The sequence below is a fragment of the Chaetodon auriga genome, chromosome 17, assembly GCF_051107435.1.
Source record: "Chaetodon auriga isolate fChaAug3 chromosome 17, fChaAug3.hap1, whole genome shotgun sequence".
Taxonomy (NCBI): Eukaryota; Metazoa; Chordata; class Actinopteri; order Chaetodontiformes; family Chaetodontidae; genus Chaetodon; species Chaetodon auriga.
In genome coordinates this window covers 20,666,504-20,689,976 of record NC_135090.1, presented here as the reverse complement: position 1 = coordinate 20,689,976, position 23,473 = coordinate 20,666,504, and the positions used below count along the sequence as shown (strand labels likewise).

At 43.9% G+C, this 23,473-nt stretch overlaps 1 protein-coding gene across 1 annotated transcript in view; it reads left to right on the top strand.

The window, feature by feature from the left end:
* Positions 1 to 1,343: 1,343 nt before the first annotated feature.
* erf (Ets2 repressor factor) overlaps positions 1,344 to 23,473 on the top strand; it is a 34,468-nt gene continuing 12,338 nt past the window's right edge. Inside the window, exons 1-2 of the mRNA XM_076755118.1 lie at positions 1,344 to 2,010; positions 22,037 to 22,271. Of these exons, the coding sequence (XP_076611233.1) occupies positions 1,989 to 2,010; positions 22,037 to 22,271 (257 nt within the window). The 5' untranslated portion in view covers positions 1,344 to 1,988. The remainder of the gene's footprint in view (positions 2,011 to 22,036; positions 22,272 to 23,473) is intronic.

The following is a 23,473-nucleotide window of genomic DNA, read 5'->3' as shown; positions in this document are numbered from 1 at the left end:
TGTGTGTGTGTATGCGCGCGCATGTGAGCCCATAATGCTAATAAGCGCCTGATAGGCATCAGGCGATGTCTTCTTATAATTACAGTCAATGTAAATTTCAGCGCCTCACCGGCCACCGTTCCTCCCTGCGGGACAACGCACCTGTTGACTGGCTTTTCCCGCCGTCCCCGTGTCTGAGAGACGGATGGCGGCTCGCTGGCGCAGTTTGCAGGTAAACACGGTGCCTCTCATCACCCGCGGCGGTGACGGATCTCCACAGCAACGCCGTGACGCGCTAACCGGGAGCGAGCGGGGCGACAAACTGGAGGCAGCGGCGGCGGCAGCGGCGGCGGCCAGCAGCGAGCGACTGGTCCTAATCGAAGATCGTCTATTGAGATGATGAGTCACTGAAAACAGAAAATAAACTGGTCTAAGAAACAGGTCTTCTTTAAGATTGTAACGCGTATCATTCTCCCCTTTTCATTGTTTCACTGTCATTTCTTAATTGATTGGGTCGTTACTGCCAGCATCAATGTTTGCACTTGTTCACAAACATCAAACTATCTGAAACGATGGTGGATTATTAAAATTAAGTCAATCAATGGTCATTTTTAAAGCAGTAGCTGGTTCCAGTGACTGAATATTCGCCGGTTTTCTTAATCTTGTCTAACTGCCTCAAAGCTGTTTCAATGGCCTCTTCACACTGCAGAAATAAAAGTCTGTTAGATGGAAGTATTCATATGTGAATGGTTTGAGTCTGTAAGTACTGGAAGCAAATAAAATGCACATCATGTGTTTGTTTTTAAGAGCAGGATCTAAACTTGCCCTTAGGTTGCTAAAACCCCCAAATTATCTGGGAAAAAAACATGATCAAAAACCCTCACTCATCACACATGGAAATATACACATCTGATAACTGATATTGTTGTATTATAAAACAAATTTTGTTTCATGTGCAATTCAATCCAAAAGGCTATATTTGTTTTTAAGTCTTACTGTTTATTTTGTACCGAATTTGAATAAGATGGCTCGACAGTAAAGTTTTCATTAAACTTGAACAGAAATATTTTATCTCAATTTTGTTTGTTTTGTAAATATGCATAATTAAGTGTACGTAGGTTACTATAGTTCATAATTGTAAAAACTAAATAGCAACAATAATCTTGTCATCTTTGTACACTGTCTGATTTTGTTTTACTCCTTAAAGTTCGTGCCAGCTCACAGTTGGACTGAAGGAAAAGTAATCTTCTGGACACATAGACGATCTTTGGCAACAAGTGGGCGTTCAGTTCCTCTCCCCCTCCCTCCCTCCGTGGGTCAGCGTGGGCGGCCCCGTGTGGCAGGAGGAGAGCGAAACACGACACCCCGACAGAGAAAGGGGGGGTTGAGAGAACACGAAGTGAGTGAGTGGAAAAAGAAAAAGTCCGTGCCGGAGAAAGAGACGCGGAGAAAGGACAGAGTTGGCTTTGGCTTTTGTGTTCCTTTCAGAGGCGCCGCTGTTTTGACTGTCGGCGAGGATGATGATGTGGAGGAGGAATCGACCATGCGACATGGTTGCAACAAACGGGAAGAAAATTTAGACTCGTCGCATTCCGTTGCTCCAGCACCGACCAACGGCAGCACGACTCCTTCAAACTTCGACCTGCGCCATTCAGACCCGGGCGACTGGATTTCCCCCCAGAGGCTCGGGGCAACTTTTCGCATCAGAAGCCCCGCAGTTAAAAACAAATAGACCGGCACAAAAGTTTTTGAGCAAACGCCGATGTGTCGAGATAGAGCACAGAAGCCCAGGTGAAGTTAGCGGAGGGTTTTTTGACTTGAAAAGTCGAGCTCCCAATCGGGGCAGGTTCTCTCTAACGAGCCACTTGTGAGAACAACACCGGAGGAAGGAGTGGGGTGTCACTGCTAACTTCGCTAGCTAACTTGGCTAAAGGCTAGCTAACCACAGTGTAAAGTTACCAGTCGACGGGGAAAGTGACTGAAGCGGCACGCCGACGACGACAACGAAGATGAAAACCCCGGGAGAGTCGGGTAAGTCGACGGCCACACTTATTAAATAAACTTTTCAGACGCTGCTGTTGTTCTCCAAATGAAAACAACAGCGCGTAGCGGCGGTGGCTAGCTGGTTAGCACGCTAACAAACTCTCCGCTCCAGGGAAAGTGTGACAAAATTATGGCGCTAGGGTGGATCCATCCGAGTCTCTTGTTATTGTTTCAGCAAACCAAAAAAAGTGAGCCCCACTCACGACCACGTTGTTTTTCACCTACAGTGGATCGATGGAACCGAAAAGTGGTATTTTTAACTTATTTCCACGGTATTTAACTTAACACGAATGTGTGAAGCTAGCTGCTATGCTGAGCGATTTACAGTGCGAGCAGTAACTTAGTTAGCTTAATTTACCGGGTCAGTGGCAAAGAGTCAGGGTCAGGGCTAGTGCGCTGACCCCGACTGCGATAGCTTCGCATTTGAGATCGACTCGATGCCCCAGGACAGGCCGAGCTAAATTTAGTGGAACAAAAGCTTAATTTTGCCTTTAATCAACACCACATGTAAGAGCTAATGGGTGACTCCTCGGAGCCTTGAGAGTGCACCCACCACACTCATTAAACCTAAAGAACAAAGGCAGGGAAAGGTCCTTTTAATTCATACTGCAGGGATATAACATACAGAGAAGTGCAGGAAAACGGCTAATTTGAGAAGAGAGATCAAGCATCTAGAGATGTATGCCTTGCATAGATTACTTTTCTGAATCAAGTGTGTTGAGTGGGGTTGAAGTCCAGTGAAACGTAAAGCTCACCTCACATATATTTATTTAAAGGATATGTCTCCACAGTATTTTTTCATGTTGCTGCTGTGTATATTTCATTTGTATGAAGTAGGGATTACTTTTCCATTCGTCACCATGTCACAGCCTGCAGTGAAAGGTAGAAAATGGACTGAGGATCCAGGTGATTGGATTGGATTGCAAATTAATGAACTGCTGTTGCAGTTGATAAGTTAGGTTGTTGCAGAGGTTATCAGACAAAGATCAAATGAAATCAGGAAACACAGTTTGTCCCTTTAGTTTACAAAGTTGGCTTCCTGTGAGATACTGTGACCTTTGACACACACACTCATTGGATCCAGGTTTTATCAGGGGAGTTTACAGCTCTATAGATTTCAACCCAGATTTCTTTGATGTTACCATTTCATTGTCATTGAATTGATAATGAATTTCCACCCATAACTCATGATTTCTCCTCCATTATGCATTTCGGAGCTCCTCGGCTCAGTTTCGTCCTGTATGGTAATCTTGGGCCGGCGAAAATCCAGAACCCATAATGGATGTTTAAGTGGGGAATGCCACACCGCAACACAACCTCGTAATTAGAGATACTGTGTGTCTTTTAGATCTCTGCGCTGCTTCAGATAACTTTTTATATCTCAAAACAATTATGAGAAAACTTTAACTCGACTTTTTTTCCAGAGTTGGGCCTTTGGCCGTGTGTTCTGAGGCCATGTGGGTGTGTAAACATCTTTTTCTGGTGGGAAATACAGCGCTGAAATGCTCGTAATCAAAGTTAGCTGCCAGATCTTTTGCTGATGCATTTCTTTTTGTTTTCAGGGTGCTCATGGGTGGCATAGCCCCAAAATACTTGAGTCATGAAACAAACCTTTCTGATCTAGAACACAGAGCTCATCATGCAGGAGATGCTTTGCAGTTATCAGGTAGTCATACATGCCTGATAAACATGGCTGTGGTAAATAGTTGTATTATTTTTGTTTCATGTGGTCAGATCATAACCTTTGCAGATAAAATTTCAGGATGTTGTCAATATGCAAAAGTGGCACCACTCAGACTAACGTGTCATTGTGGCCTATTTCAGACATCTGAGCATTGTTTTCTCATGGCTTCCATTATCCAGAGGACCAGATTAGCAAGGGTATGCTGCACTTCCTTTTAGGTTTAAAAGTAGACAGCCTTGTTTTAGCCATGTCCCATGCAGCAGGACAGCTCCTTTTGTCTATTTATAATTTACCTTCTGGTTTTGTTACGCTGTTCGTCTTACAAACAGCTTAAAGGAGTTCAAACTATTGTCGGTGTTTCTGCTCTGCTTTTTAATGAAAGTCAGCTTGAATTGTAAGTTTTCAGTAGTTCCTATTTTTTGGCCTTTATGATATGATTCATACCAACTTCCCTTGTTACTTTCTTACAATGGTCACAATTCTAAATGAAGTTGTGTAGCATTTGCAGTGACATCAGTATGATGTGGGTCATACTTACATTTTTGTATTTAGACTCATGCTAATGAAAAGGATCAAAGGACCCCATTGAGTAACACTGATCTGTATCCACATTAGTTTATGCGTGGAGCTCCATAGACCCTTTGTCTGTCCCTTTTGTATTTCCCTTGGTGCTGGAGCGTGTTGACCACTTTATGTATATATGGGTCACCCTCCACTCTCTTCCTATCAGGAAGTCAGCAGTCTGGCCCCACCAGCTCCAATTTTCCACTTGTGTTACTCCTTATATCAACACAGGGCCACATGCGAGACGTCACAGCTGTAGACGGCCCAGACCGACGAGCCGGCACGCTTTGTTGGTCTCTGTATGCGTGTGTGAGTGTGTGTGGAGTGAAAGGAGCCATACATGAGCAATTAGCTGGTGTTAAGTCTGGTAAGGGCTGGGCTGCTGTTTACGACACTAAGTGTATTTATGTGTTTGTGGGCATAAATGTGTGTGCGCTCGCCGTGCACACGTGCCTGCACGTGTGCACCCATATGTCTGTCACTGTGTGGCTCTACCTGACATTGATGTGGTCACAACAAAGTGAGTGTTTGACTTTTACTCGCGAGACCAAATTGCCCTTGAGGAAGACCATTTGGTTGTGGGCAGTTGACTCAGCCTATTGTAATTACAGGAAGAACAACTAGACGTCTTTATACAGATTCAAATAGCTCTAATAACACTGGTTAGACCAAAGCTAATGAACCGAGGGCTTATTTTGTTAAGTAAAAAGACGCTGTGAGTTTCCTTTGGGAAGGACTCTGTTGTGTCACTGTCTCACCATTATACTGAATTATGCTGTTGGCACCAGCAGCACAATTACACTATAAGTTTAGGCCAGATTGTTTGTCTTTTGAAAAAGTTTGAGAATAGGTGCTGGCGACTTAAGTGCACAGTGATGTGATTGTGCAGTCTCTGTGTTTTAGGGGAGATGCTGAGACGTCATGTACTGCTAGCCCGCTGCAATTTGTGTAGTGCTTAATGTCACTTGACATTAAAAAAGAATGGACGATTAGTTTTAGTTACTTGTATTTTTACTGATTTGCCTTACAGCATGCAAGTCAAATATTTTTTATTTGTGGAAAAGCTAGTATATATCATTTGTGAGTCAGTCAGGCCATAAATACGAGAGTACAGGCCAGGGTCACATCTCTCCAACAGGTAATGCATCATGACAGAATGAATTTCGGAGGAAAATGCCACAACCAAAAAACCCTGAATGCCAGTGTTGCTCACAGGATGTACCCTTTCCCTGGTTTTCCTCCCATTATGTGGTTACTGTGAGTGATCAGTCAGTGCAAAGGTTGACCCGATCACATTCCTGATTACTACTGAGCCGAGCCTGGGCAAGCAGACCCTGGAAAAAGTACTGCCGCGTGACGTCAGCATTTCTCTGGTGTGTTGTCAAGTGGCGACCCAGGTCAGTGTTGCTATGATCATCTCTCGATGTTACGGCAGCCCTCTTTTCCTGGAAGTGTGTGTGTACAGTGGCTTTAGTGACCCACATAAAGCTGAGAGAATAGACAACAGGTTGCACGAGCTGGGACATGCAGGCCAAACAAACACTGGGGCCTCACGCACAGGAAAGCTTGACAATCAGCCGGAGAGTTGAGTGTTGATAGACACCAACGCTTGCAGGTTTTATTTAGGGTTTAAGATGCTCAAGATCCTTTTTGTGAATTGCTGTAATTGCGTCAGAGTTGCATTGTTAGCTGTTTTTTAAAAAGTGGTTTCAGTTTGGTGCTTTTGTTCTTAGGATTTTGGATTTTTCAGTCTCACCCGAGCTGATATGTGGTACACATATCAAATTTGTGTACTCCAGTGTTTTAAAACAGATCTTGCTTTATGTCAGAGAGAAAACTTAGAAGAACCTGTTCACAATCAGGGTTTGTTATTGTTGTGCAGCAGCTCAGATATAGACCATAAGGAATCATTAATTTGTAATGTTGCAATACACTAGTTATTTTGAATCGTGTGGTAATTTTCTTTTTTATACACACTGTACATCTACCTGACTCATACTGCAATTAGTCATCTCCTGCATTTCCCAGGATGACTTTTAACAATACCCAAAGACAGCTGTGGGCTGTACATGCAGGTGGAAAAGCAATAACAATAGAGAAACCTTTTTCTGGTGGAGAATAAATGGGTGTTACACCCCTTACTCTAATTGGAATACATCTTGGGGCTGTACTGTATTATGGTCTGTTGAGACTACTGTTGGAGCAGAAATTGTTCTCTCTGGCTCTTCGATGATGAATGTCTTTCTCCATGGTTGTTGAACATCTGTATAAAGTGTTGAGTTTAGAAAGAAGCCCTCGCTCTTTGATAGAGAGGCTGACACCAAAACTTGACAGCTATGTTGATGTTTTAGATGGAGGAATTGTATTTTATTGTGGGTTCACATTGTCTACATGTATACAAAAGAAGGGCACACCACCAATAGCTGTTTTATGACTGATTTGACTATTTGAAGCTACATATTTCATGTAAAATTGTGTGGACATTGTGAAGCCAAGGTGTTCCTAAGCACTATCTTCTGTGTAATTTAATGGAGAGGATTTCAGTTTTGGAGCTCTCAAAAAGCAGAAATGCAGGCCTGGCTGAGACAAAGTGCTGGTTAGCTCCTTATCTACGCACTGTCATTTGTAAAGGACAGACAGCACCGCATTTAGTCCAAAGAATGTCCTCACCAGCTCAGACGTGTTTGTAAACCTCTGCCTGCTCGGTATCTTGAGAGTATTCATGATTGAGTGAATCTGTGTTGACTCTGTGACCGTAGACCCCCAGTAGGGCAGATGAAAGGACAGAGCAGGCCAAGTGGAACCAGCGTCTCGCTTCACCGGGCAGATAAAGAAGGTTCTGCAGCAGGACAGATATGTCTCAAACACCTGACAGGATACCAGGTTTCCGGCTTCAGTGTTGTTCTTGAGTATTTTTAGTGATACAGTGATGAGCAAAGCTCTGTCCTGAACCATCTGCCCATCAGACTAATAGATCTATCGAGCTGGCCTTGTAAGTGAAGCTTGCAAAGCCTTTATTCATCAAAAATGCAGACAGTTCTTTTTACACCATTTGCCCTTGGAGATCTTTTGGAGGTTTTTGAACCAAACCAAGGCTGAGAGAGACAGAAGGTGGAGAGGTAGGTTTGTGCTTTGTCTGGCTGTTTTGGCTGCAGTCATCCTCACTGACAGAGGTGTGGAGAGTTGTACTGTGTGTTATGGCTACCATCCGTGGTTCGTGGAGAATGAGCGGTACGATGCCCTGCTTGGTTTGCCGTCATTTATGACCAGGAGGATGGAGCTCGGCCTTCACCGACACGTGAGTCTGCCTTCTGCTCCCTGAGGAAAGGATCAGGGGGCAGACTAGGTGTGGTCCTGTGTGGTTCTGTATAATACTGCCCACATTACTGCTGCCACTTCTAAAGTAGTTATGACCAAGTTGCTGTCAGAGCAAAAATATCCACCAAATTCCATATGTTTCGAGGGAGTCTGTTTTAGCAAAGAGGAGTGCGTCGAGGTAGCCTGCCAGGTTATGTTCTGGCAATAAGAGAGACCTACAGGAGGTGGCAACATCTAGGTTATAATGTTTTTACAATGAAATGGGAGCATTGACAGACTAAAATGCGACTCTGGCATTCATTGGCAATGAGTTGCTGCACCGGTGGAAAGTCTTCCGTAAGAAAAAAAAGTCAGTTGATTTAGAAACCAGTAAAATGCTGCAAAATAAGTGAGATTCATTTTTTTTTTTTTTCAAAGGAGGCCACCATAAGAGCCACTGAGCGGAAACCCATGCCAACAGGTTGCAGAGAGAAAAAGAGCACAGTTTGGGTTTTGTGGTTGTTTGGACTGGGTGATCCAGCCCAGACTTTCCCTGCCTTTACACTTGTTGGCTTTGCACCTGCATTTTTATCCCACAGTGCTTGATTGAAAAGTTGAAATGTCTTGCTTTAAGAAATGCCAAACAGATTTTTATCCATATTCTCACAAATAGGAATCTTGGTACTCATCTGAATACTCATTTCTTCAAACCACACTCTGCTGGATAGGTTGCCACCTAAAGCTCCATGAAAAGGCAGGAGAAATTCAAGCTAAGGGCATAATTGAAACCAAACTGTTGGAATATACCGCTTTGAAACCCCTAGAGACATTTTGTACAAGTGTGTCAGTGTCTTGAAGTTTAGTGTGGTGCTTTGCTTCAAAAGTAAGGACTGCCCATGCACCCTGGGACAGTAAAATCTCTAATTTTATTTAATGGGGCCAACACTGATTCATGCTACATATGTTTTACATATGTTTGCCTGGTCTCCTCTGAATGTACCTTTGGTGTGTTTATATTCACTGACTCTGTAATCAGGCTAAATGATTGAAGAAGAGCGGTAAATACAGCTAGCCTCCCGCTGAAGGAACCCGATTTGTGCAACAAAAAAAAAAAAGGTCATGAAAGGAGTTTTTACAAGAATGCATGTGCATGGCAAGTGGCTGCAGACTTCAGATTGAAAGGAAAGATCATTACGCGTAAAAGCGTCCTTGTATCCAAAGTCATTAAATCCAAAGCCAACACACATTTTAGCTGGCGCTGAACAGGGTCTGAAAGGAATATGTCTGATATTATGAAGGGGACTGTTTCCTCCAGCTGATTTTCAGTGATTTTGACGTACGACAGAACGAGTCGGATCATTTTTACAACACAGGGAGTTTACTTCAACACTCACTTCATATTATCAGAAGAGGCGCCTATTTCTCACCTGCAGGTTGGCGTAGCAGGTATGAGAGGTCGACCAATTCTTCTGCACAGATAGGACGTTTCAGAAACAGTGGGACAACTGAAAACTGACACAATCAGCTTTTTCCTTCTCCAAACTATCATTAATATATCAGCCTTTAAAAATCCAGTTTCAGCCAGCCTCTATCAGGTGTGTCATAAACCTCCCATCGGATCTGTGTCATTTGAAGATGCTGTGTGCTCATTGCAGATTTCTTGCAGCAGTGTTTAAACGCCCAGCCTGAAAACAGAGATGAATGATGTAATGCTTTGAGTAAGTGAAGTCAGAGAGAGCCGGGGAAGGTTTTGCTGACTTTACTGGAAGTTGACGTCTCGTTTTGGACCCTCAGATTTAAGAAAACCTGTCTGGGTCTGTGAGGGAAAACGGCGAGCGGTGAAAGCGGTGGATGCAGCAGAGCATGGTCTTTCTTGTCTGTTGTGTTCGCTCCAGTCGTTGGTCTGTTGGGAACACTGGTTTTTCCTCTCTGTCTTTTATGGCTCTTGCAGCTTGTCCTGTTACTCTGTGGCTGTGTGTGTGTGTGTGTGTGGTGTGTGTTTACGTTTGATGTTATTCTGCGTGTGTTTCATACCTAAAATACATGAAGCGTGTGTTAGCTACAGGCTAGCTGCCTGAGAAAAAATGTCACTAAATTGCACGCAGGCCGAACACACACTCATACCCTCTCTCTTTCTCACACACATCTTCACTTTCTTACACACCCACATTCAGACAAACACAGAAGTTTGGTAAACCTTTTTTCTCCCCATAACAAATATATACACTTCAGCATTTTCTCCGCGTTGAGCTCAAACGCACACACGCAGAATATAGCCGACAGGCTGCAGCACATGTGTCACCTCCAGGCAGATCAAAGAAGAGACGCGTCGATGAGGGGGAGAAGATGTGAGGACCTGGAGACGCTGTGGGGTTTGCAGGTTACAGTGTGATGGCAAAGTCTGTTTCAACCAGCCTTCCACATAACATTGTTGACCAGTTGTAGGTGAATGCGTGTTTGGTGGAACCTGATCCAGCAGCAACGATTAAAGCCAAACGCGGTTCTTCATTTTGGTCCAAAGCCACCATTTTCCCAAACATAGATTTCAAATTTCATTTAATGTATTCACACCACCGGTACCCAGAGATGCAGACAATCATGAAAACAAAATGGAGTTCTGATGATGTGCATTGAATTTGTTGGCGTACAAGATTAAGGTGAATTCTCATGAGATACAGAACCAAATTTGTCCTCTATTCAAATGTCCACAACAGGTTAATGCTCTTCTACAGCTAATAATAACTTATAGCAGCTGTCAAAATGGTAACAGGAATGTAGGGTTTGGGTTTGTCTTGTTGGCCTCTTCAAAGGTAGGCCATAAATTACATCAGTGATTACATCAGTGATAAGAATGGCACCATTTGATCAGGTCAGCGCCATCGGTCAGCCATAAAGATAAGCTTCCTTGGCTGTTTCTTCTTTATCAGCTGTGGCATACTAACTCATGTAATGTTCTTCATCATTACAGCAACTTAAAGCTGAATGAAAATAGTTTTTAAGGTTTTAAAATGTTGGCTTGAGTGGGTCCTGCATGGAGCAGTTGATCCGGAGGTGGACTGGGACCTGGAGAGGTGCGAGTTCACCTCCAGGGCACTGCTGTTCAGGCTGCTGAGCTATGGCAGCCCGTCACTCCACATCGCTGCACATCAATCGCATGTATGGGTTTCTGTTTGTGCGTGTGTGTGTGTGATGAAGTACTAATCACAGTGTAAAGATGAATTTCCCCTGAGGGGGATTAACAAAGGAATTCTTCTTCTTCTTATAGATACTTGCTTGAATGATTAGATGAACAAGCCAATTAAAACAAATGATCTAAATGAGAAGGAATGCTGAATCATTAGCATTGAATGAAAGTATTTCTTTACATGTTGAATTTATTAAGTTGAAGGCGCTGCCCTTCTCCATTTGTTAGCCCACGAGAAGTAGATTTGTGACCCATTTGCTGTCCCTGATGGCTGTTTGAGTCAGTGGCAGTGACGAATGACTCTGTCTTTATTGAAACGTGAAAGTCGCTGCAGTCCCTCAGACACTCACTCACTCATCTCGCCCGCTCACAACATGCACACTTTATTAGGGGGCCTGGACCCCCCACATGCCATGAAAATGGGTGATGTCTGTCTTGCATTACCCCACACACACACACAGACACACTCTTTTAATTTTCTCACTACAGCTAGCGAGCGTGGCATGCTCATTTGGGCTGCCATCTCCCTGCGGTGACGCCGTCGTGCCTCTGTCTTTAATGTTTTTACACAGGGAGCGAGCCACTCAGTCTAGAGACTGGAGGATCCAGCTTTAATGCAATAGACTGAGGAATTAAGACTGCGGCGGCTCTGCCAATGAGGAAAGGCTGACTAACGCACCCAGACATCACACATGTAGAAAAGTCCCTTGCTGGCTGTTTTGCATTTTAATAATTTCACTCATCCAGATCGAATTACTGTCACTGTTGTGCTATAAGCTACAAGTGGTAAACTAACAACACCATGAGCCAATATTGAAGAGCGGCGGCTCAGAACCACAGCGCTCTGGCAGTAATGACAAATATTCATGTTGGAGTTGTGAAAAAATGTAGTTTCTTTCTACTCAGTGACAGCCTTCAACATTACAGAGCTAAGAGTTTGGAATTTATACAAGGTGTAACTGATGGCTGATGTTCAACAACAGTCTGGTCGGGTTTCTTTCAGTTTGACTCTCTAACAATTCCCACAGAGAGCAAGTGAAAAGGAAGTTAATGGGACATGTATTTTAGATATTAGACATAATTAACAGTATTATCTTGACAATGAGCTCACAACTCACCAGTGAACTCAGTAGTTGTTCCTGGACCAGTAATGAAAGTATTGACCAATCTACATCAAATACAATTTCTTCATCAATATCTTTGCAGAATCCAGTGTTTGTGGCCCCTTGTTAGCCTACACTTCAGTGAGAGATGCAGATTTTAAATCAGTATATAAGGAAAAAGGTTGGATCTGTGTATTGTGACTTTCCATACTGTAGTTCAGTTACTGCTGATTCTGTCTGCTTTCAGTACACAACAGCCACTGTCTGTCCATCAGCCCTGAAAAAGGTTGTTGTCCTCTGTAGCACTAGAAATTTCTCCTTTTTTCCCTGTTCAAGGGCATTGAGGGTTTAAGGATAGAGCGTGTCATATGTTTTACAAATGCATGACTTTGGACTATATAGTATAAATAAAGCCTAGAGTGTTAATCAGTTCACAAATATGCACATTCCTGTCTGATACTTGCTCTTGACAAACTCTGATTATAACATTCTGCTGGTTTTACGACTTCAACGTGTTAAGATACGATTAAAACTTATTTAAAGTTGAAATGCAGAAAGGATTGGTTTGATAATTCTTTATTCCCTCCTTGTTTGTTCACATCACGGTCACATCCCTGAACTGAACCTCTAGCATTGTCGTGCTCGTCGTCCTACTAGTTGTAATCAACAGTGGAGCCTCTTTGTCTGTGTGGAAAGATGCTGAAAGGAAAGCGGCATTATGGGAAAGAGGGAGAGGGAGGCGAGAGGAGGAGATGAAATTTGATTGGCAGGGACTACGAGAATGAGTCACTCATCCAGCTCCCTGGATGTGGAGCTACGGGCCTATTCTGGGCTGCGGTGACACGTGTATGTGTGTATGTATGTGGTTGCGTGCACGTACGCATGCACGCTAGTGTTCACTTGGCTCAATCCAGCATCTGAAGTCACCAGACTTTATGTGTGTGTGTGTGTGTGTGTGTGCGTGTACGTGTGTGCATTCGTGTGTGTGTTGGAGGAAAATGAAAGTAGTCTGGTGACCAAACCACAACACAGAAGCCAGACTTAAACGCAGATATTTATCTTCTCTCCCTCCCGCTCTGAAGTCCCCTCTACTACACCACCACCCTGTAAATCACTCTCGTCTCTATAGTGGCGTCTATCAGCTTCTGACAACTTCACTTATAAGTTGTGTTTGTGTGGCTTATTCCCGGTTGACAGTCAGGATAACAGCCTAGTATCGGTGAAGTTTGTCTATGATCGCTGGATTCACGGCATGTCTGACAGACAGTTTTCTCTCATTACTGACAGTGATGCAAGCGCAGCACACCTTTTCTGATTAGGCCATTTAGTCCCCATTGAAAAGAGCCATTAATTTAATCTATTTCCTGTAGTGAAAAGGGATTCACTAGGAGGTAGAGCAGCCATCCGTCGGTCCACGGCCTCGGCAGTCTACATGTCAGAGTATCCCCGGGCAAGATACTGAACCCCAAAATGCTGTGCCATCAGTGTGTGTGTGTGTGTGTGTGTGTGTGTGTGTGAATGCATAATGCTCGTAAGCAGGTGGTTTAGCTGCTGTATGAATGTGTGTGAAAACCGGTGAATGAAGACTTTGAGTGGTCATCAGACGAGAAAAGCAGAATATAAGTACAGTCCATGTACTTTGGTTCATGGTTACGTTTCCTCTTCCACAGATGTATTGATCTTTCCATTACTCCTGAAACAAGGGCTTCAATATCTTCCTCGATGACGCTATGATGACGTTATTAATCAACAAAGCCACTTCCGGACTGTGGAGCTGGCTGGTTTGTTGGGCTTAACATTGGTTGACTTCACATGGCGTCAGCATGCCTTATTTCCTGCGGACAGACAGTGTGTCATAAAAATGTACAAATTAGGCGTGTGTTTGTGTGTGCACGTGCATCAGTGCACGTCTGCGTAGAGACAATAGAGTCAAATCTCACTCTCTCCTGGCTTTATTTGTGTTAGGGTTACACACTCTCACACATTTGTGCTCACAGACACACACATTCTGTCCTGACAATAGGAAGCAAGCTTGAAATCTGTAGCGAGGCAGTCAGGTAGCCAGGAGCTCATTACAGCTGAATGTTTTATAGGGTTGTCATTTTCTGGAGGGAGAGCATGCTCAGACGGGTTTGAGAGCATGTGTACATGCCTGTATGTGTTCTTCTTCCTCACTGGTGCTGCAGATTAAGGAGATAGGAGTTTGAGCTTGGAGATCATCGCTGACGTGATTGTTTGTTTTGTTTCCCATCAGCACAACTGTGATGATCCTTTCTTGCCTGCTTTCCTGCATTTAATCTGCCTTTTTGTCTTCCCTTTGGGGCCATCAGTGCTTTAATTAGGTGCCTTAATGAGATCGAAAGGTGCACCCATTAAATGATATGGGCAAGTGACCACAGTAACATTATTCTGACATCCTTGATTTGGCTATATAAGCATGGGAGCCCTGCTGAATGCAGCAGGAGCTTCCCCTCATGTTGCAGCATAATAAGTGAGTCTTGACTGCGCACACACATAGACACACACACACACCAAGCCGGGGTGGGCTGAATCACAGCCTTGGCTGCCTCCTAGGTGCTGCAGAGTTCTCCAGGACGTGACAGGTTTCTGTCTGGCGAGTTTCGGGCGGCCGCTGTGTCACAGATTAGAATGACTTAGCTGTCTCAGTTGTAGCAGAGTTGGTTTATACACTTAAAGGCTTCACTTTTCAATCCCAGGCTTACTGCTGTGGCAAACGGTCAAACTCCCCGACTTTCTACTGTGTCTTAGCTCCTCTCTGCAGACTTGGGAACACAGCAGCGCAGTTGTCTGTGCTCTCAAACGGCTCATCCCAAATGGTGAGGCTTTGTTTAGTTTGGATTGCCCACAGTCTACGGGAAGCATCATTCACTTCGCAAGCTGTTTGGAAGATAAGAGTCGGAAAGAAGCCGCATCGTCCCCAGGAGGACCAGTGATTTAAGCCATAATGTGACTTCACTGATGGCCACTAAAGGCTTCAGTGGCGAAAAGTAGCGTTCCTCATTATTATCAGCACAAATTAAGTCATTAAATACAAACTCTCTCCTGGAAGATCATCTCGTAAAAGATATTTGGAGACTTTGGCCATTAAAACTTAACACATTTGACTCCCACAGAGCTAATATTGCATCCACTGTTAAAATTATCATATTTAATCTTGATCGTGCTTTCATGTACTGTTGGTGTTCGAGCAGCTTTTCCTCTGGTCTCTGTCCTTATTCACTTCTGTTTGTCCATTGAAAACATTCATTGAACTTCTCTTGTTTCCATTATTTTTCTGTCATTCTCTCTTTCTGTGAAGCTTTCTCTTTTCTCAGAGCACTCGGTCAGTGTCTTTAGTCCTTGTTTGGGAAATGAGCATGCGGCCTGCATCTCTTTATCTCTCTCTTTTTTTTTTTTTTTAGCAGACTCTTATGTCTGTCTGTATTTCTGCCTTTATCTCTCACCCCGACTCCCCTCCGTCCTCTCCCGGTCTGTCTCTGTCAGTCTGATCATCCGTCTGTCTGTAAGCCTTATGTAATGGAGGGATCATGTGAGAAGCGAGGTGAGGGTTCACGGCATGCACCTGCGGATGGCCATCCTCCTCTCCCTTTGATCTCTGCTGGATTCTGTTTCTTTTTCTCCTTCTTCACCTCTCTTCCACTTTTCTTCCTCCTCCCCTTCTGTACCTTTCCACCTGATTTCCTCCTCGTCCCGTCTGTTCCTCTGACTCCTCCCTGGCTTTAAGCCACTGGCTCCTGGAATCTAAACTCCATCCTTTAAGGGTAATTATGAGATCAGCTCAATGAGGAGCAGAAGGTTTTTAAACAGTAGTTTGAGGCTCAGGACTCCTCAATAAAGCAGCATTAGATTGTCTGTTGTGATCTCACTGTTGTAGACGGGTAGTTTACACAGCGAGACAAAAATGGAAACCCAGACAACCAAGTCTACTCGTTCATCATCTTGATTTAAAACTGACCTTCATGAAAAAATCACAAGTTAAGATTTTAATTTCGAGTTCTTACACAAGTTTTACATTTAAGTGTTCAGGTGAAGTTGGAAGCATTTCAGTTGTCTTCCATCTGTTATTTTATTTGTGTATTTTCCTCCAGAATTTGACTTTCTCCACATGCCAGTGCCATTTATGCCCAACAGAGATTCCCCTTTTCCTGCTCTGTACCATTTTATTTCCTGCCTTTATGTGTTGTCCTGATCCCATCCGTGATAAACCCCGTCCAGATTTCAGTAGTCAGCCAGCCCCCGGCCATTTAGCCTGGCCTGTTACCTCTATGCGTTGCTCTCCATGCCCCTGAATCATTACCCTGCAGACAGACACAGACCGACCTTTCCAATGGCTAAATATAGAGCCACCAAAGAATGGGAGGAAGGGAGGGAAAAATAAACGGGGGGATAGATGGATAGATGGAACAGCATGTTAAAGAAACTTGCTGTGGGGAGAGCAAGAGACGTAGAAAAGGAGGCCATTTGTGTTTAGTCTCAGCGGCTGCAGGCGTTCTGGACAATACCCCAATGATGGCTATCGGTTATTATGAGCTCTATTCCAACTGTGGTGACGTCAGAGTCCCTAAGAAAAGCAGACCTGCGTGTTAAACCCCCTCTCCCACCGGCTGTAGCTGCCCAGATCCTATGTTTCTCTTGGAAAGGACAACACAGGTGGCTTGGGACTGCAGGCTAATAGTAAATGAGTTTTTCTACCCTGTACTTTGCTATATATAGAATCCAATGAGGCCTGAAATGGTGTGTTTCACCTCTGCCTGACAATCAAAAATTCTTCCTGTCTGGAGTAGAGCTTGCCAGATAACACAAAGGGCTTTGGGTTCATTTGTCTACTTTTTTTTTTTGTCAGTTTTCCCTGACTAGTAGCTGTGCATCCACACCTCTTGTGCTATAGACCGATTTGAAGTAGCTGCAGTCTGCTGAAGCGCTGCCAGTTTTACATGTTTGCATCATGTTGACCCTGAATCATTTTTTCTTGAAAACAGCTGGTGGGCTGCCAAAACATTCACAGGTAAATCTTACATGTGCAAGTGCGCGGGCATAGACAAATTTGACAGTAATGCTTTGGATCGCAGAGCATCGTGTACATGAATACACGTAACGTTGCACCTCTATAATGTATAGAAGCATGTAGCTACAGAAACCCATAAAATTTACAGATTTCATGTCAAAAAACATCTTCGTTGCAGGAGGGCTTCTGCCTTATCTGTCAAAAATTGTCCATAGGCAGTGAGCTGCTTGCAGTGTAAACATATATATGAAATTTAGGCTTAGCTAGACTGGTTTCCCTTCCTCTTCGCCTCAGGCCTGTGATTGCCAAACATTGTAGGTTTCTTCAAGTTATGATAGTTTGTATGCAGCAACAAAGTTTATTCAGTCTGACTGCTCTTTCGCTGCCCTTGTCCCGCTCCCAGCCTCTCTTGCTTTCGGTCTCAGCCTTCTTCTATCTGTTAATCCCTGTTTTTACTCACGTTACATTAACCGCCAGCTGTAGCAGATGCACCTCCAACTGGACCGTCAGCTGGGCATCTGTCACAATGCCACGCCATCAGCTGTGCTGTCTGATTGTCCATATCTGTCTCTCTTGCTATCAACGTGTGTTGCCTCTGAATAATTTCAGAAGACCATGACTGTGAGTGAGATTTTAGGCTCAGGTTGATGCGAGTGGTAGTGAAAACCTGCTCCTCCAGTGCTTACACGACAGGGCAACATTTCCGCCGTAAACACTGTGACAGCACATCTGACGCTGCAGCGAGAGGTGTCTGCTGGTCAGACAGCCCTAGACGGATCACACCCTCACGCTGTAGCTCTGGATCTGTGCCCAAAACCAAAAGTCTTTTGGCAACTTTGTGTAATTGAATCACATTTTGTCGTCTGTCGTGACTCCTCCATGTATTTTTAGAGCTAAAAGCTTTTGTTGCTAAGAGACAGTGTGTCTTAGGAGAGGCTGAGCAAGGGAGGGACAGAATGAAAGAGAAAAGAAAGGAAGACAGAAAGAGACGGCAGCGGTGTTGAGGGGGAGAAAGGCGGAATCTGTGAAAGCCGAACAGTGAACGAACAAGCTATGAGTCAGCAGGGACATCTGCAGCACACACACACACATGCAGTGGGCATGGTTGCTATTCCTGTGTTCTTTGTCTGTGTGCTCTGCGCACCCACGCATGAACCCACTTAACTCTCCCCGCTAACCTGTGTTGTGTGTCTGTGTGCTTCGTGTGTGAGAGATATTAGCTCGCCCACTTTGATTTAATCCGCTCCCGCTGTGAGTGTACATGTGCACACGTGTGTTTCTCTGCACCCCATCATACAGCAGCGTGGTGTGTCTGTGTCACAACGCCTAACCTGTCCCCGCTGACAAGAGCCTTCCTGTCTGCTCTATGAATCATATGCTTGTACCCCATTAGTAATCTGCCTTCAAATGGCTATTATCAACTATCACAGGCAGCTTGTCTGTCTTCTGGCTCACTCTCGGAGTGCCATAGGAGATCAGATAGCAGCATGTGGTTTATTAGTCACCAGGAACTGGTCTGTTTTTCAGGATATCTTTTTTCTCTTCCTTAATATGACTTTTGTAAGATTTTATGAGTGTGTTAAGAAGCGCTTGGTTGTGAAAGAGACGCCATATTTGCAGATCTGGAGAGTCAGCGTTGCACACCACTGTCTTGTATTTGTGATTATCAGTGTAAAGTCTGTTTCTGATAAATTCCTGTGGTCGTAGAAGTTCTTAAAATACCCAGCAGATATGTTAAACACAATGAGGCATGCCACTCCTTAATGGTCGCCTTTGTCACTTTGATTTCTAGTGCACAGATATCTCAGTGTGCAAACGAGCATAATCTATCCATTGTAGCTCATCAAAAGACACACACACTTTTTGTGAGCCACGTACAAAATGCATTGGCAATCACAATTTTAGTTACTTAATTCCCTCATATGAAGAGTTGGATCAATCAGATTAACAGATATTTGTATATATCTCTGAAATATTGCCATGAATTGCAAGTGATCAGTGAATGAAAGCATCAGTGTTTTTCATCGGAAAATTGTGAAAAATGGAATGAAAGTTGAGGAAAGAAAGGATGCAACTCCGCTCAGCTGGAATTCTTGCAAAAGTTGGTGTCTGTTGGACAGTAAAACGTCACAGCTTGAATCTCTTAAATCTATCCTAAAGGGAGAAGCAGATTGCAGTTGCTCAACTCATGTGTTTCTCCATTGTTCAGCCAGACGTTGATCGCAGGGGAGCTCGCAGCGATGTCAGAGGCAATGATGTCTGTGCAATACTTGGAGTTAGGCTGCTTGCTAAGTTTAAACTCCTCTGACAACATGGACAGATTTTCATGCACTGCAAAAATAACTGCTGCACATTCGAAACTTGTGTTGAGGTCTTCGAATGAATCAAAAAACCTCAATTTGAATAAAAAAAGAAATGTTATTATATCCGCTTTCTCAGCACTGAAGGCAAAGATGAACGCCTCTGCACACTGCAGATGTTTTGAAGGTATGGCAGCAGATAGAGCTGAGGTTGAAACACACCACAATCTTATGATCGACTTTATGAATGAAGGTTAGAAACTTTGAACTATTTGGTACGGCTCTGACAAAAACCACTTAGATATCTGCCTGCAGTGCGCAGTCACTTGAGTTGTACTTGGCATGTTTTTATGGTGTGGCAGCGCTGTAGTGCAAACACTTGGTGTTACATGTGAAAGTGCATTTTTGTGGCTGTCTCCGTATGAGTGGCACTCTCATAGGTCTTCATGTACAAATTGTCATTTGTTGTGATAAGGTTTTCCCACTTAGTATCAGTACTACTACAAAAACCGCTAGATCTGCCACTGCTTCCTCTACGACTATAGATTAATGACGTTTGCAGACACGTAGCTGCACTTTGCACACCTGATATTGGACTTTGGTTTCACCGTGTCCGACTTGGTTAGTTTTTCCATGACTCTCTTTGACTCAGTTTACACCTGCTATTAAAGTGTGATCTGCATCTAGATAAAGGAAAGCACGTGCTCCACAGGCAGGCTGTGGATAGGACTTGATTGAACATACCAACACGTTGTGATTGAAACCAGCAGGTTGGCTGTCTGTAAATGCAGTTCATAACAGTTCAGTGACTTTTGTTTTTCTTTTTGGAGAAGACACCATCCATGTAGATAGGTATGCCGTGACTCACTCTGGAGTTTGTCATCCACTCACCTTCACAAAAAGACCGCTACGATCCATTTCCACCAGCTGTTGCTCCCACTGTGAAGGAGTCACTGAGCTTTCAAAGCAGCTACAAACACTGTTGACCTGGTGGCTGTTGTGTTGCTTCTGGCTAAAAGAAAAGGTTGTAAAAACACCCTGCGTTGAAGAGTAAATATCAGGTACACCGTATGATTTTTAATAAACTGACACCTGCCATTTTGGTTTGGTTTACTTTAGCTTTCCCTACCTATTCTTAAATGAGTTTAATCCCAATAAGCACACAGTGCAGACAGTGAGAGTATGTATTGTGTAAATGGAAAAGTCATAATTGAGTTAATTACCATCTGGGCACCATATCTACTTTTTACTTTACCTTTGGGATTTAGTTGCCAGGTGTGTCTTCTTTTTTCAGCTCTTTTACAACTTTTACAACCCCTTTTTTCAGTTTTTATGTTGTGCTATCGGTTTTTCATCTGTTCTTTTGTTCTTTGTATGGTTGTGTTTGAGTGTTGTCTGCTTTTATGGAGCTGCCCCAAGGTGGTTTTCTATCAAATGTTGACAAGGCAATAAAGTGCTGAAAAAATTAAATAATTCCCCCGTTTAATATGTCAGATTAGTGGGCCTATACACAGATGCATTAGATGGTGTTTTGGGATCCTGATCGCTGACAGCGTGGTGCAACTTTCCTTGCATTGTGTGCTCTCGTTGCAACTTGGGTCATGCCAGTGTTACAGTCTTTCAGGCTCAAGCATATCATTGTTAGCAGTTGACTGTCACTGCTGTGCAGATATGACAGACTTTGCAGAGTGTGGGAAACTGATTGTAACCTTGGTATTTAAGATAGTGTGTTTCTTTACAGTTACATAAAACACATACACAAAATTCAGCATTGTTATATTGTGGCCATATGTTTCCCACCCTCAGCTTTCTGAGCCTGATTGCCAAGGCACATCTGGTCTTAATGAGGTGTGTGTATGTGTGTGTGCGAGTGTGTGTTTTGTGTGTCACTATGCCTTTGCTATTCAGCCTTTCAGCCTGGCCTTGTGTTGAAGTGCTGTTGAGTCTTTTACTGCCACCCACTGCTTTACAACTCGAAGCCTATACTTTTAACTGTTGGATAATAGTGTGTGTGTGCTTGTGTTGGTGTATGTTCTGATAGTAGTTATAAAACCATAGCTTATATTTTGTCTGCACATATCTCAAGGCCTGTTAATCTGTTAAAACAGTGCTGATTTTCCAGCTTTGATGGTGATAACAGTGGAGCTTTGATTTGACTGCTGGCTGTGGGAACAGATTTAGCCGAAATGCTCCTGACCCGCTTTCCTGGAGGCACTGGATCCGCTTTGCACTTAAACTATAGACCAAAATGTCTTCAGGACGTCAGCGTACATGTTTCAGAGTTTCATCCTTGATTCTGTGATTCCCAATAGTCTCACGTCCATCCTTTCACATATGCCTCTCTCTACTAAGTCAGGCTGTTTCTCTGTTTTCCTCTTGTGTTGTCTGTTCTTTTTAACTAAATTCTCCTTTGTCTTTGAAAAACTGGAACCTGTTTCCACACATTTTTTTTTGCCTTATGTTTATCTCCAGGGAGACAAAAACCAACCTTCCAACACAAAAAATGGATGCCAGTTGATTTTTTTTTTTTTTTTTTTTTTTGCAAAATGCAATATGTCTTTGAGTACAAAGGAATTGTTCACATAGTATGAAGTGCTGATTATTATTAGCTGGAAGCACAAGCATTTTTCACCTTTTGTGTTGTTGACCCTGGTACCAAAACAGCCACAGTCAAATTACAATTCACAACTTCAGAAGAGGAAAATGGTTTATCACATGCAGTGCACCAAATACTTGAGACAAACACAAAACTAGTGTGGGCTGAAGAGCTGGAGTAAATCCAGATTTTTCTTGTCTTTAAATTTGCCTCTGTTCATGTTCACCCAGCTGATCACCCCTCCTCTCTCTCCTCTCCAGGGTTTGCCTTCCCGGATTGGGCCTACAAGCCCGAGTCGAGCCCGGGTTCCAGACAGATACAGCTCTGGCATTTCATCCTGGAGCTGCTGAGGAAAGAGGAGTACCACGATGTCATCGCCTGGCAGGGAGACTATGGAGAGTTCGTCATCAAGGACCCAGACGAAGTGGCCCGCTTGTGGGGAGCCAGGAAGTGTAAACCGCAGATGAACTATGACAAGCTCAGCCGAGCGCTAAGGTGAGACTAAAGGGGGTGAAAGATGGGAAAGATGACACATTCTTCAAATTAAGTCCATGTTATACACACATTACATATTCATATATTATATAAAGACATTTACATCTGAAAGCTAAAGTTCACCTAAACCCTGCATGTGTCACAGGAAACTGCCAAACAGCCAAACTTGTCCACTTACCCACGACTGTCCGTCACTGACGGTCAGTCTGTACGGCCTTCTAAAGGCCACACAGAGAAAAAATAAATCAAGGCCACGTTTTCTACATCGAGTGCTTGTCATTATATTTCATGAAGACGAGACACAATTCATTCCGCGTTATGATCTGTGCACAAGACCATCGTATGCTGAGAGCCAGCACAACAGACCAGCCTTGTTTATCGGAGTGTCGAGTAATGGGAGACGCTAATTCTGACGCACGATGAGTAAACAGTTTGAGTGAAGCATAGAGGATGTATTATGTGTAGCTCTGGTTGTGTCTGTGTTTTTCTTGCGTTTGGTTTATAAAACAAACAGCCGGCGGCGCTGCTGATGCAGCGGATTTTGAGCTTTAGTTTCCCTGTTAAACACAGCGGCTTCTTCGGCCATCGCAGTCGCTCCTGCCCGCTGCTGCTCTTGGGGTCACTCCTCCTCCAGAGCCGCTCTTCACTGCTGGACTGACTCTGGGTTATACAAAGTGGACGGGCTGGGTGTCCACAGGGCGGCCTGCCCCCCCCCCCCCCCCCCCCCCCCCACACACACACACACCCACCAAGCTTGGAAAAACGATAGATGCAGCCAGGACCATTTGGTTTATGTGGTGGCAGGGCGGGGTTTGTTTTAAGAGCAGACTGGAGAGAGAAGACTCAACAGGGAAGATGGAGACTGCAGGTCCTCTGAATGGCCTGGCAGACCGGCCAATGCCGCCACCTGCAGGTACCGGTCCCGGAGCTCGGTCCAGATCCAGCCCGCCTGAGAATGAGGCAAAGATGTTCTTTAAGTTATTTTATTCCTCCACCCTCTGAAAAGTAAATCCAATACAAATTTCACTCTGCAGTAACATTTCAGGTACGTTTGTGATTGAAACGAGCTGAGTGTGTAACTCAAAGTTGAAGTTGCCAACACTGATGAATGTGCAAAGTAGACAGTACGTAGCTGGGCTCGCCCCAGTCTGAAAGATATTACCCATCCTTAGTAAAGCTCCTCTGGACTGATGCTAATATTC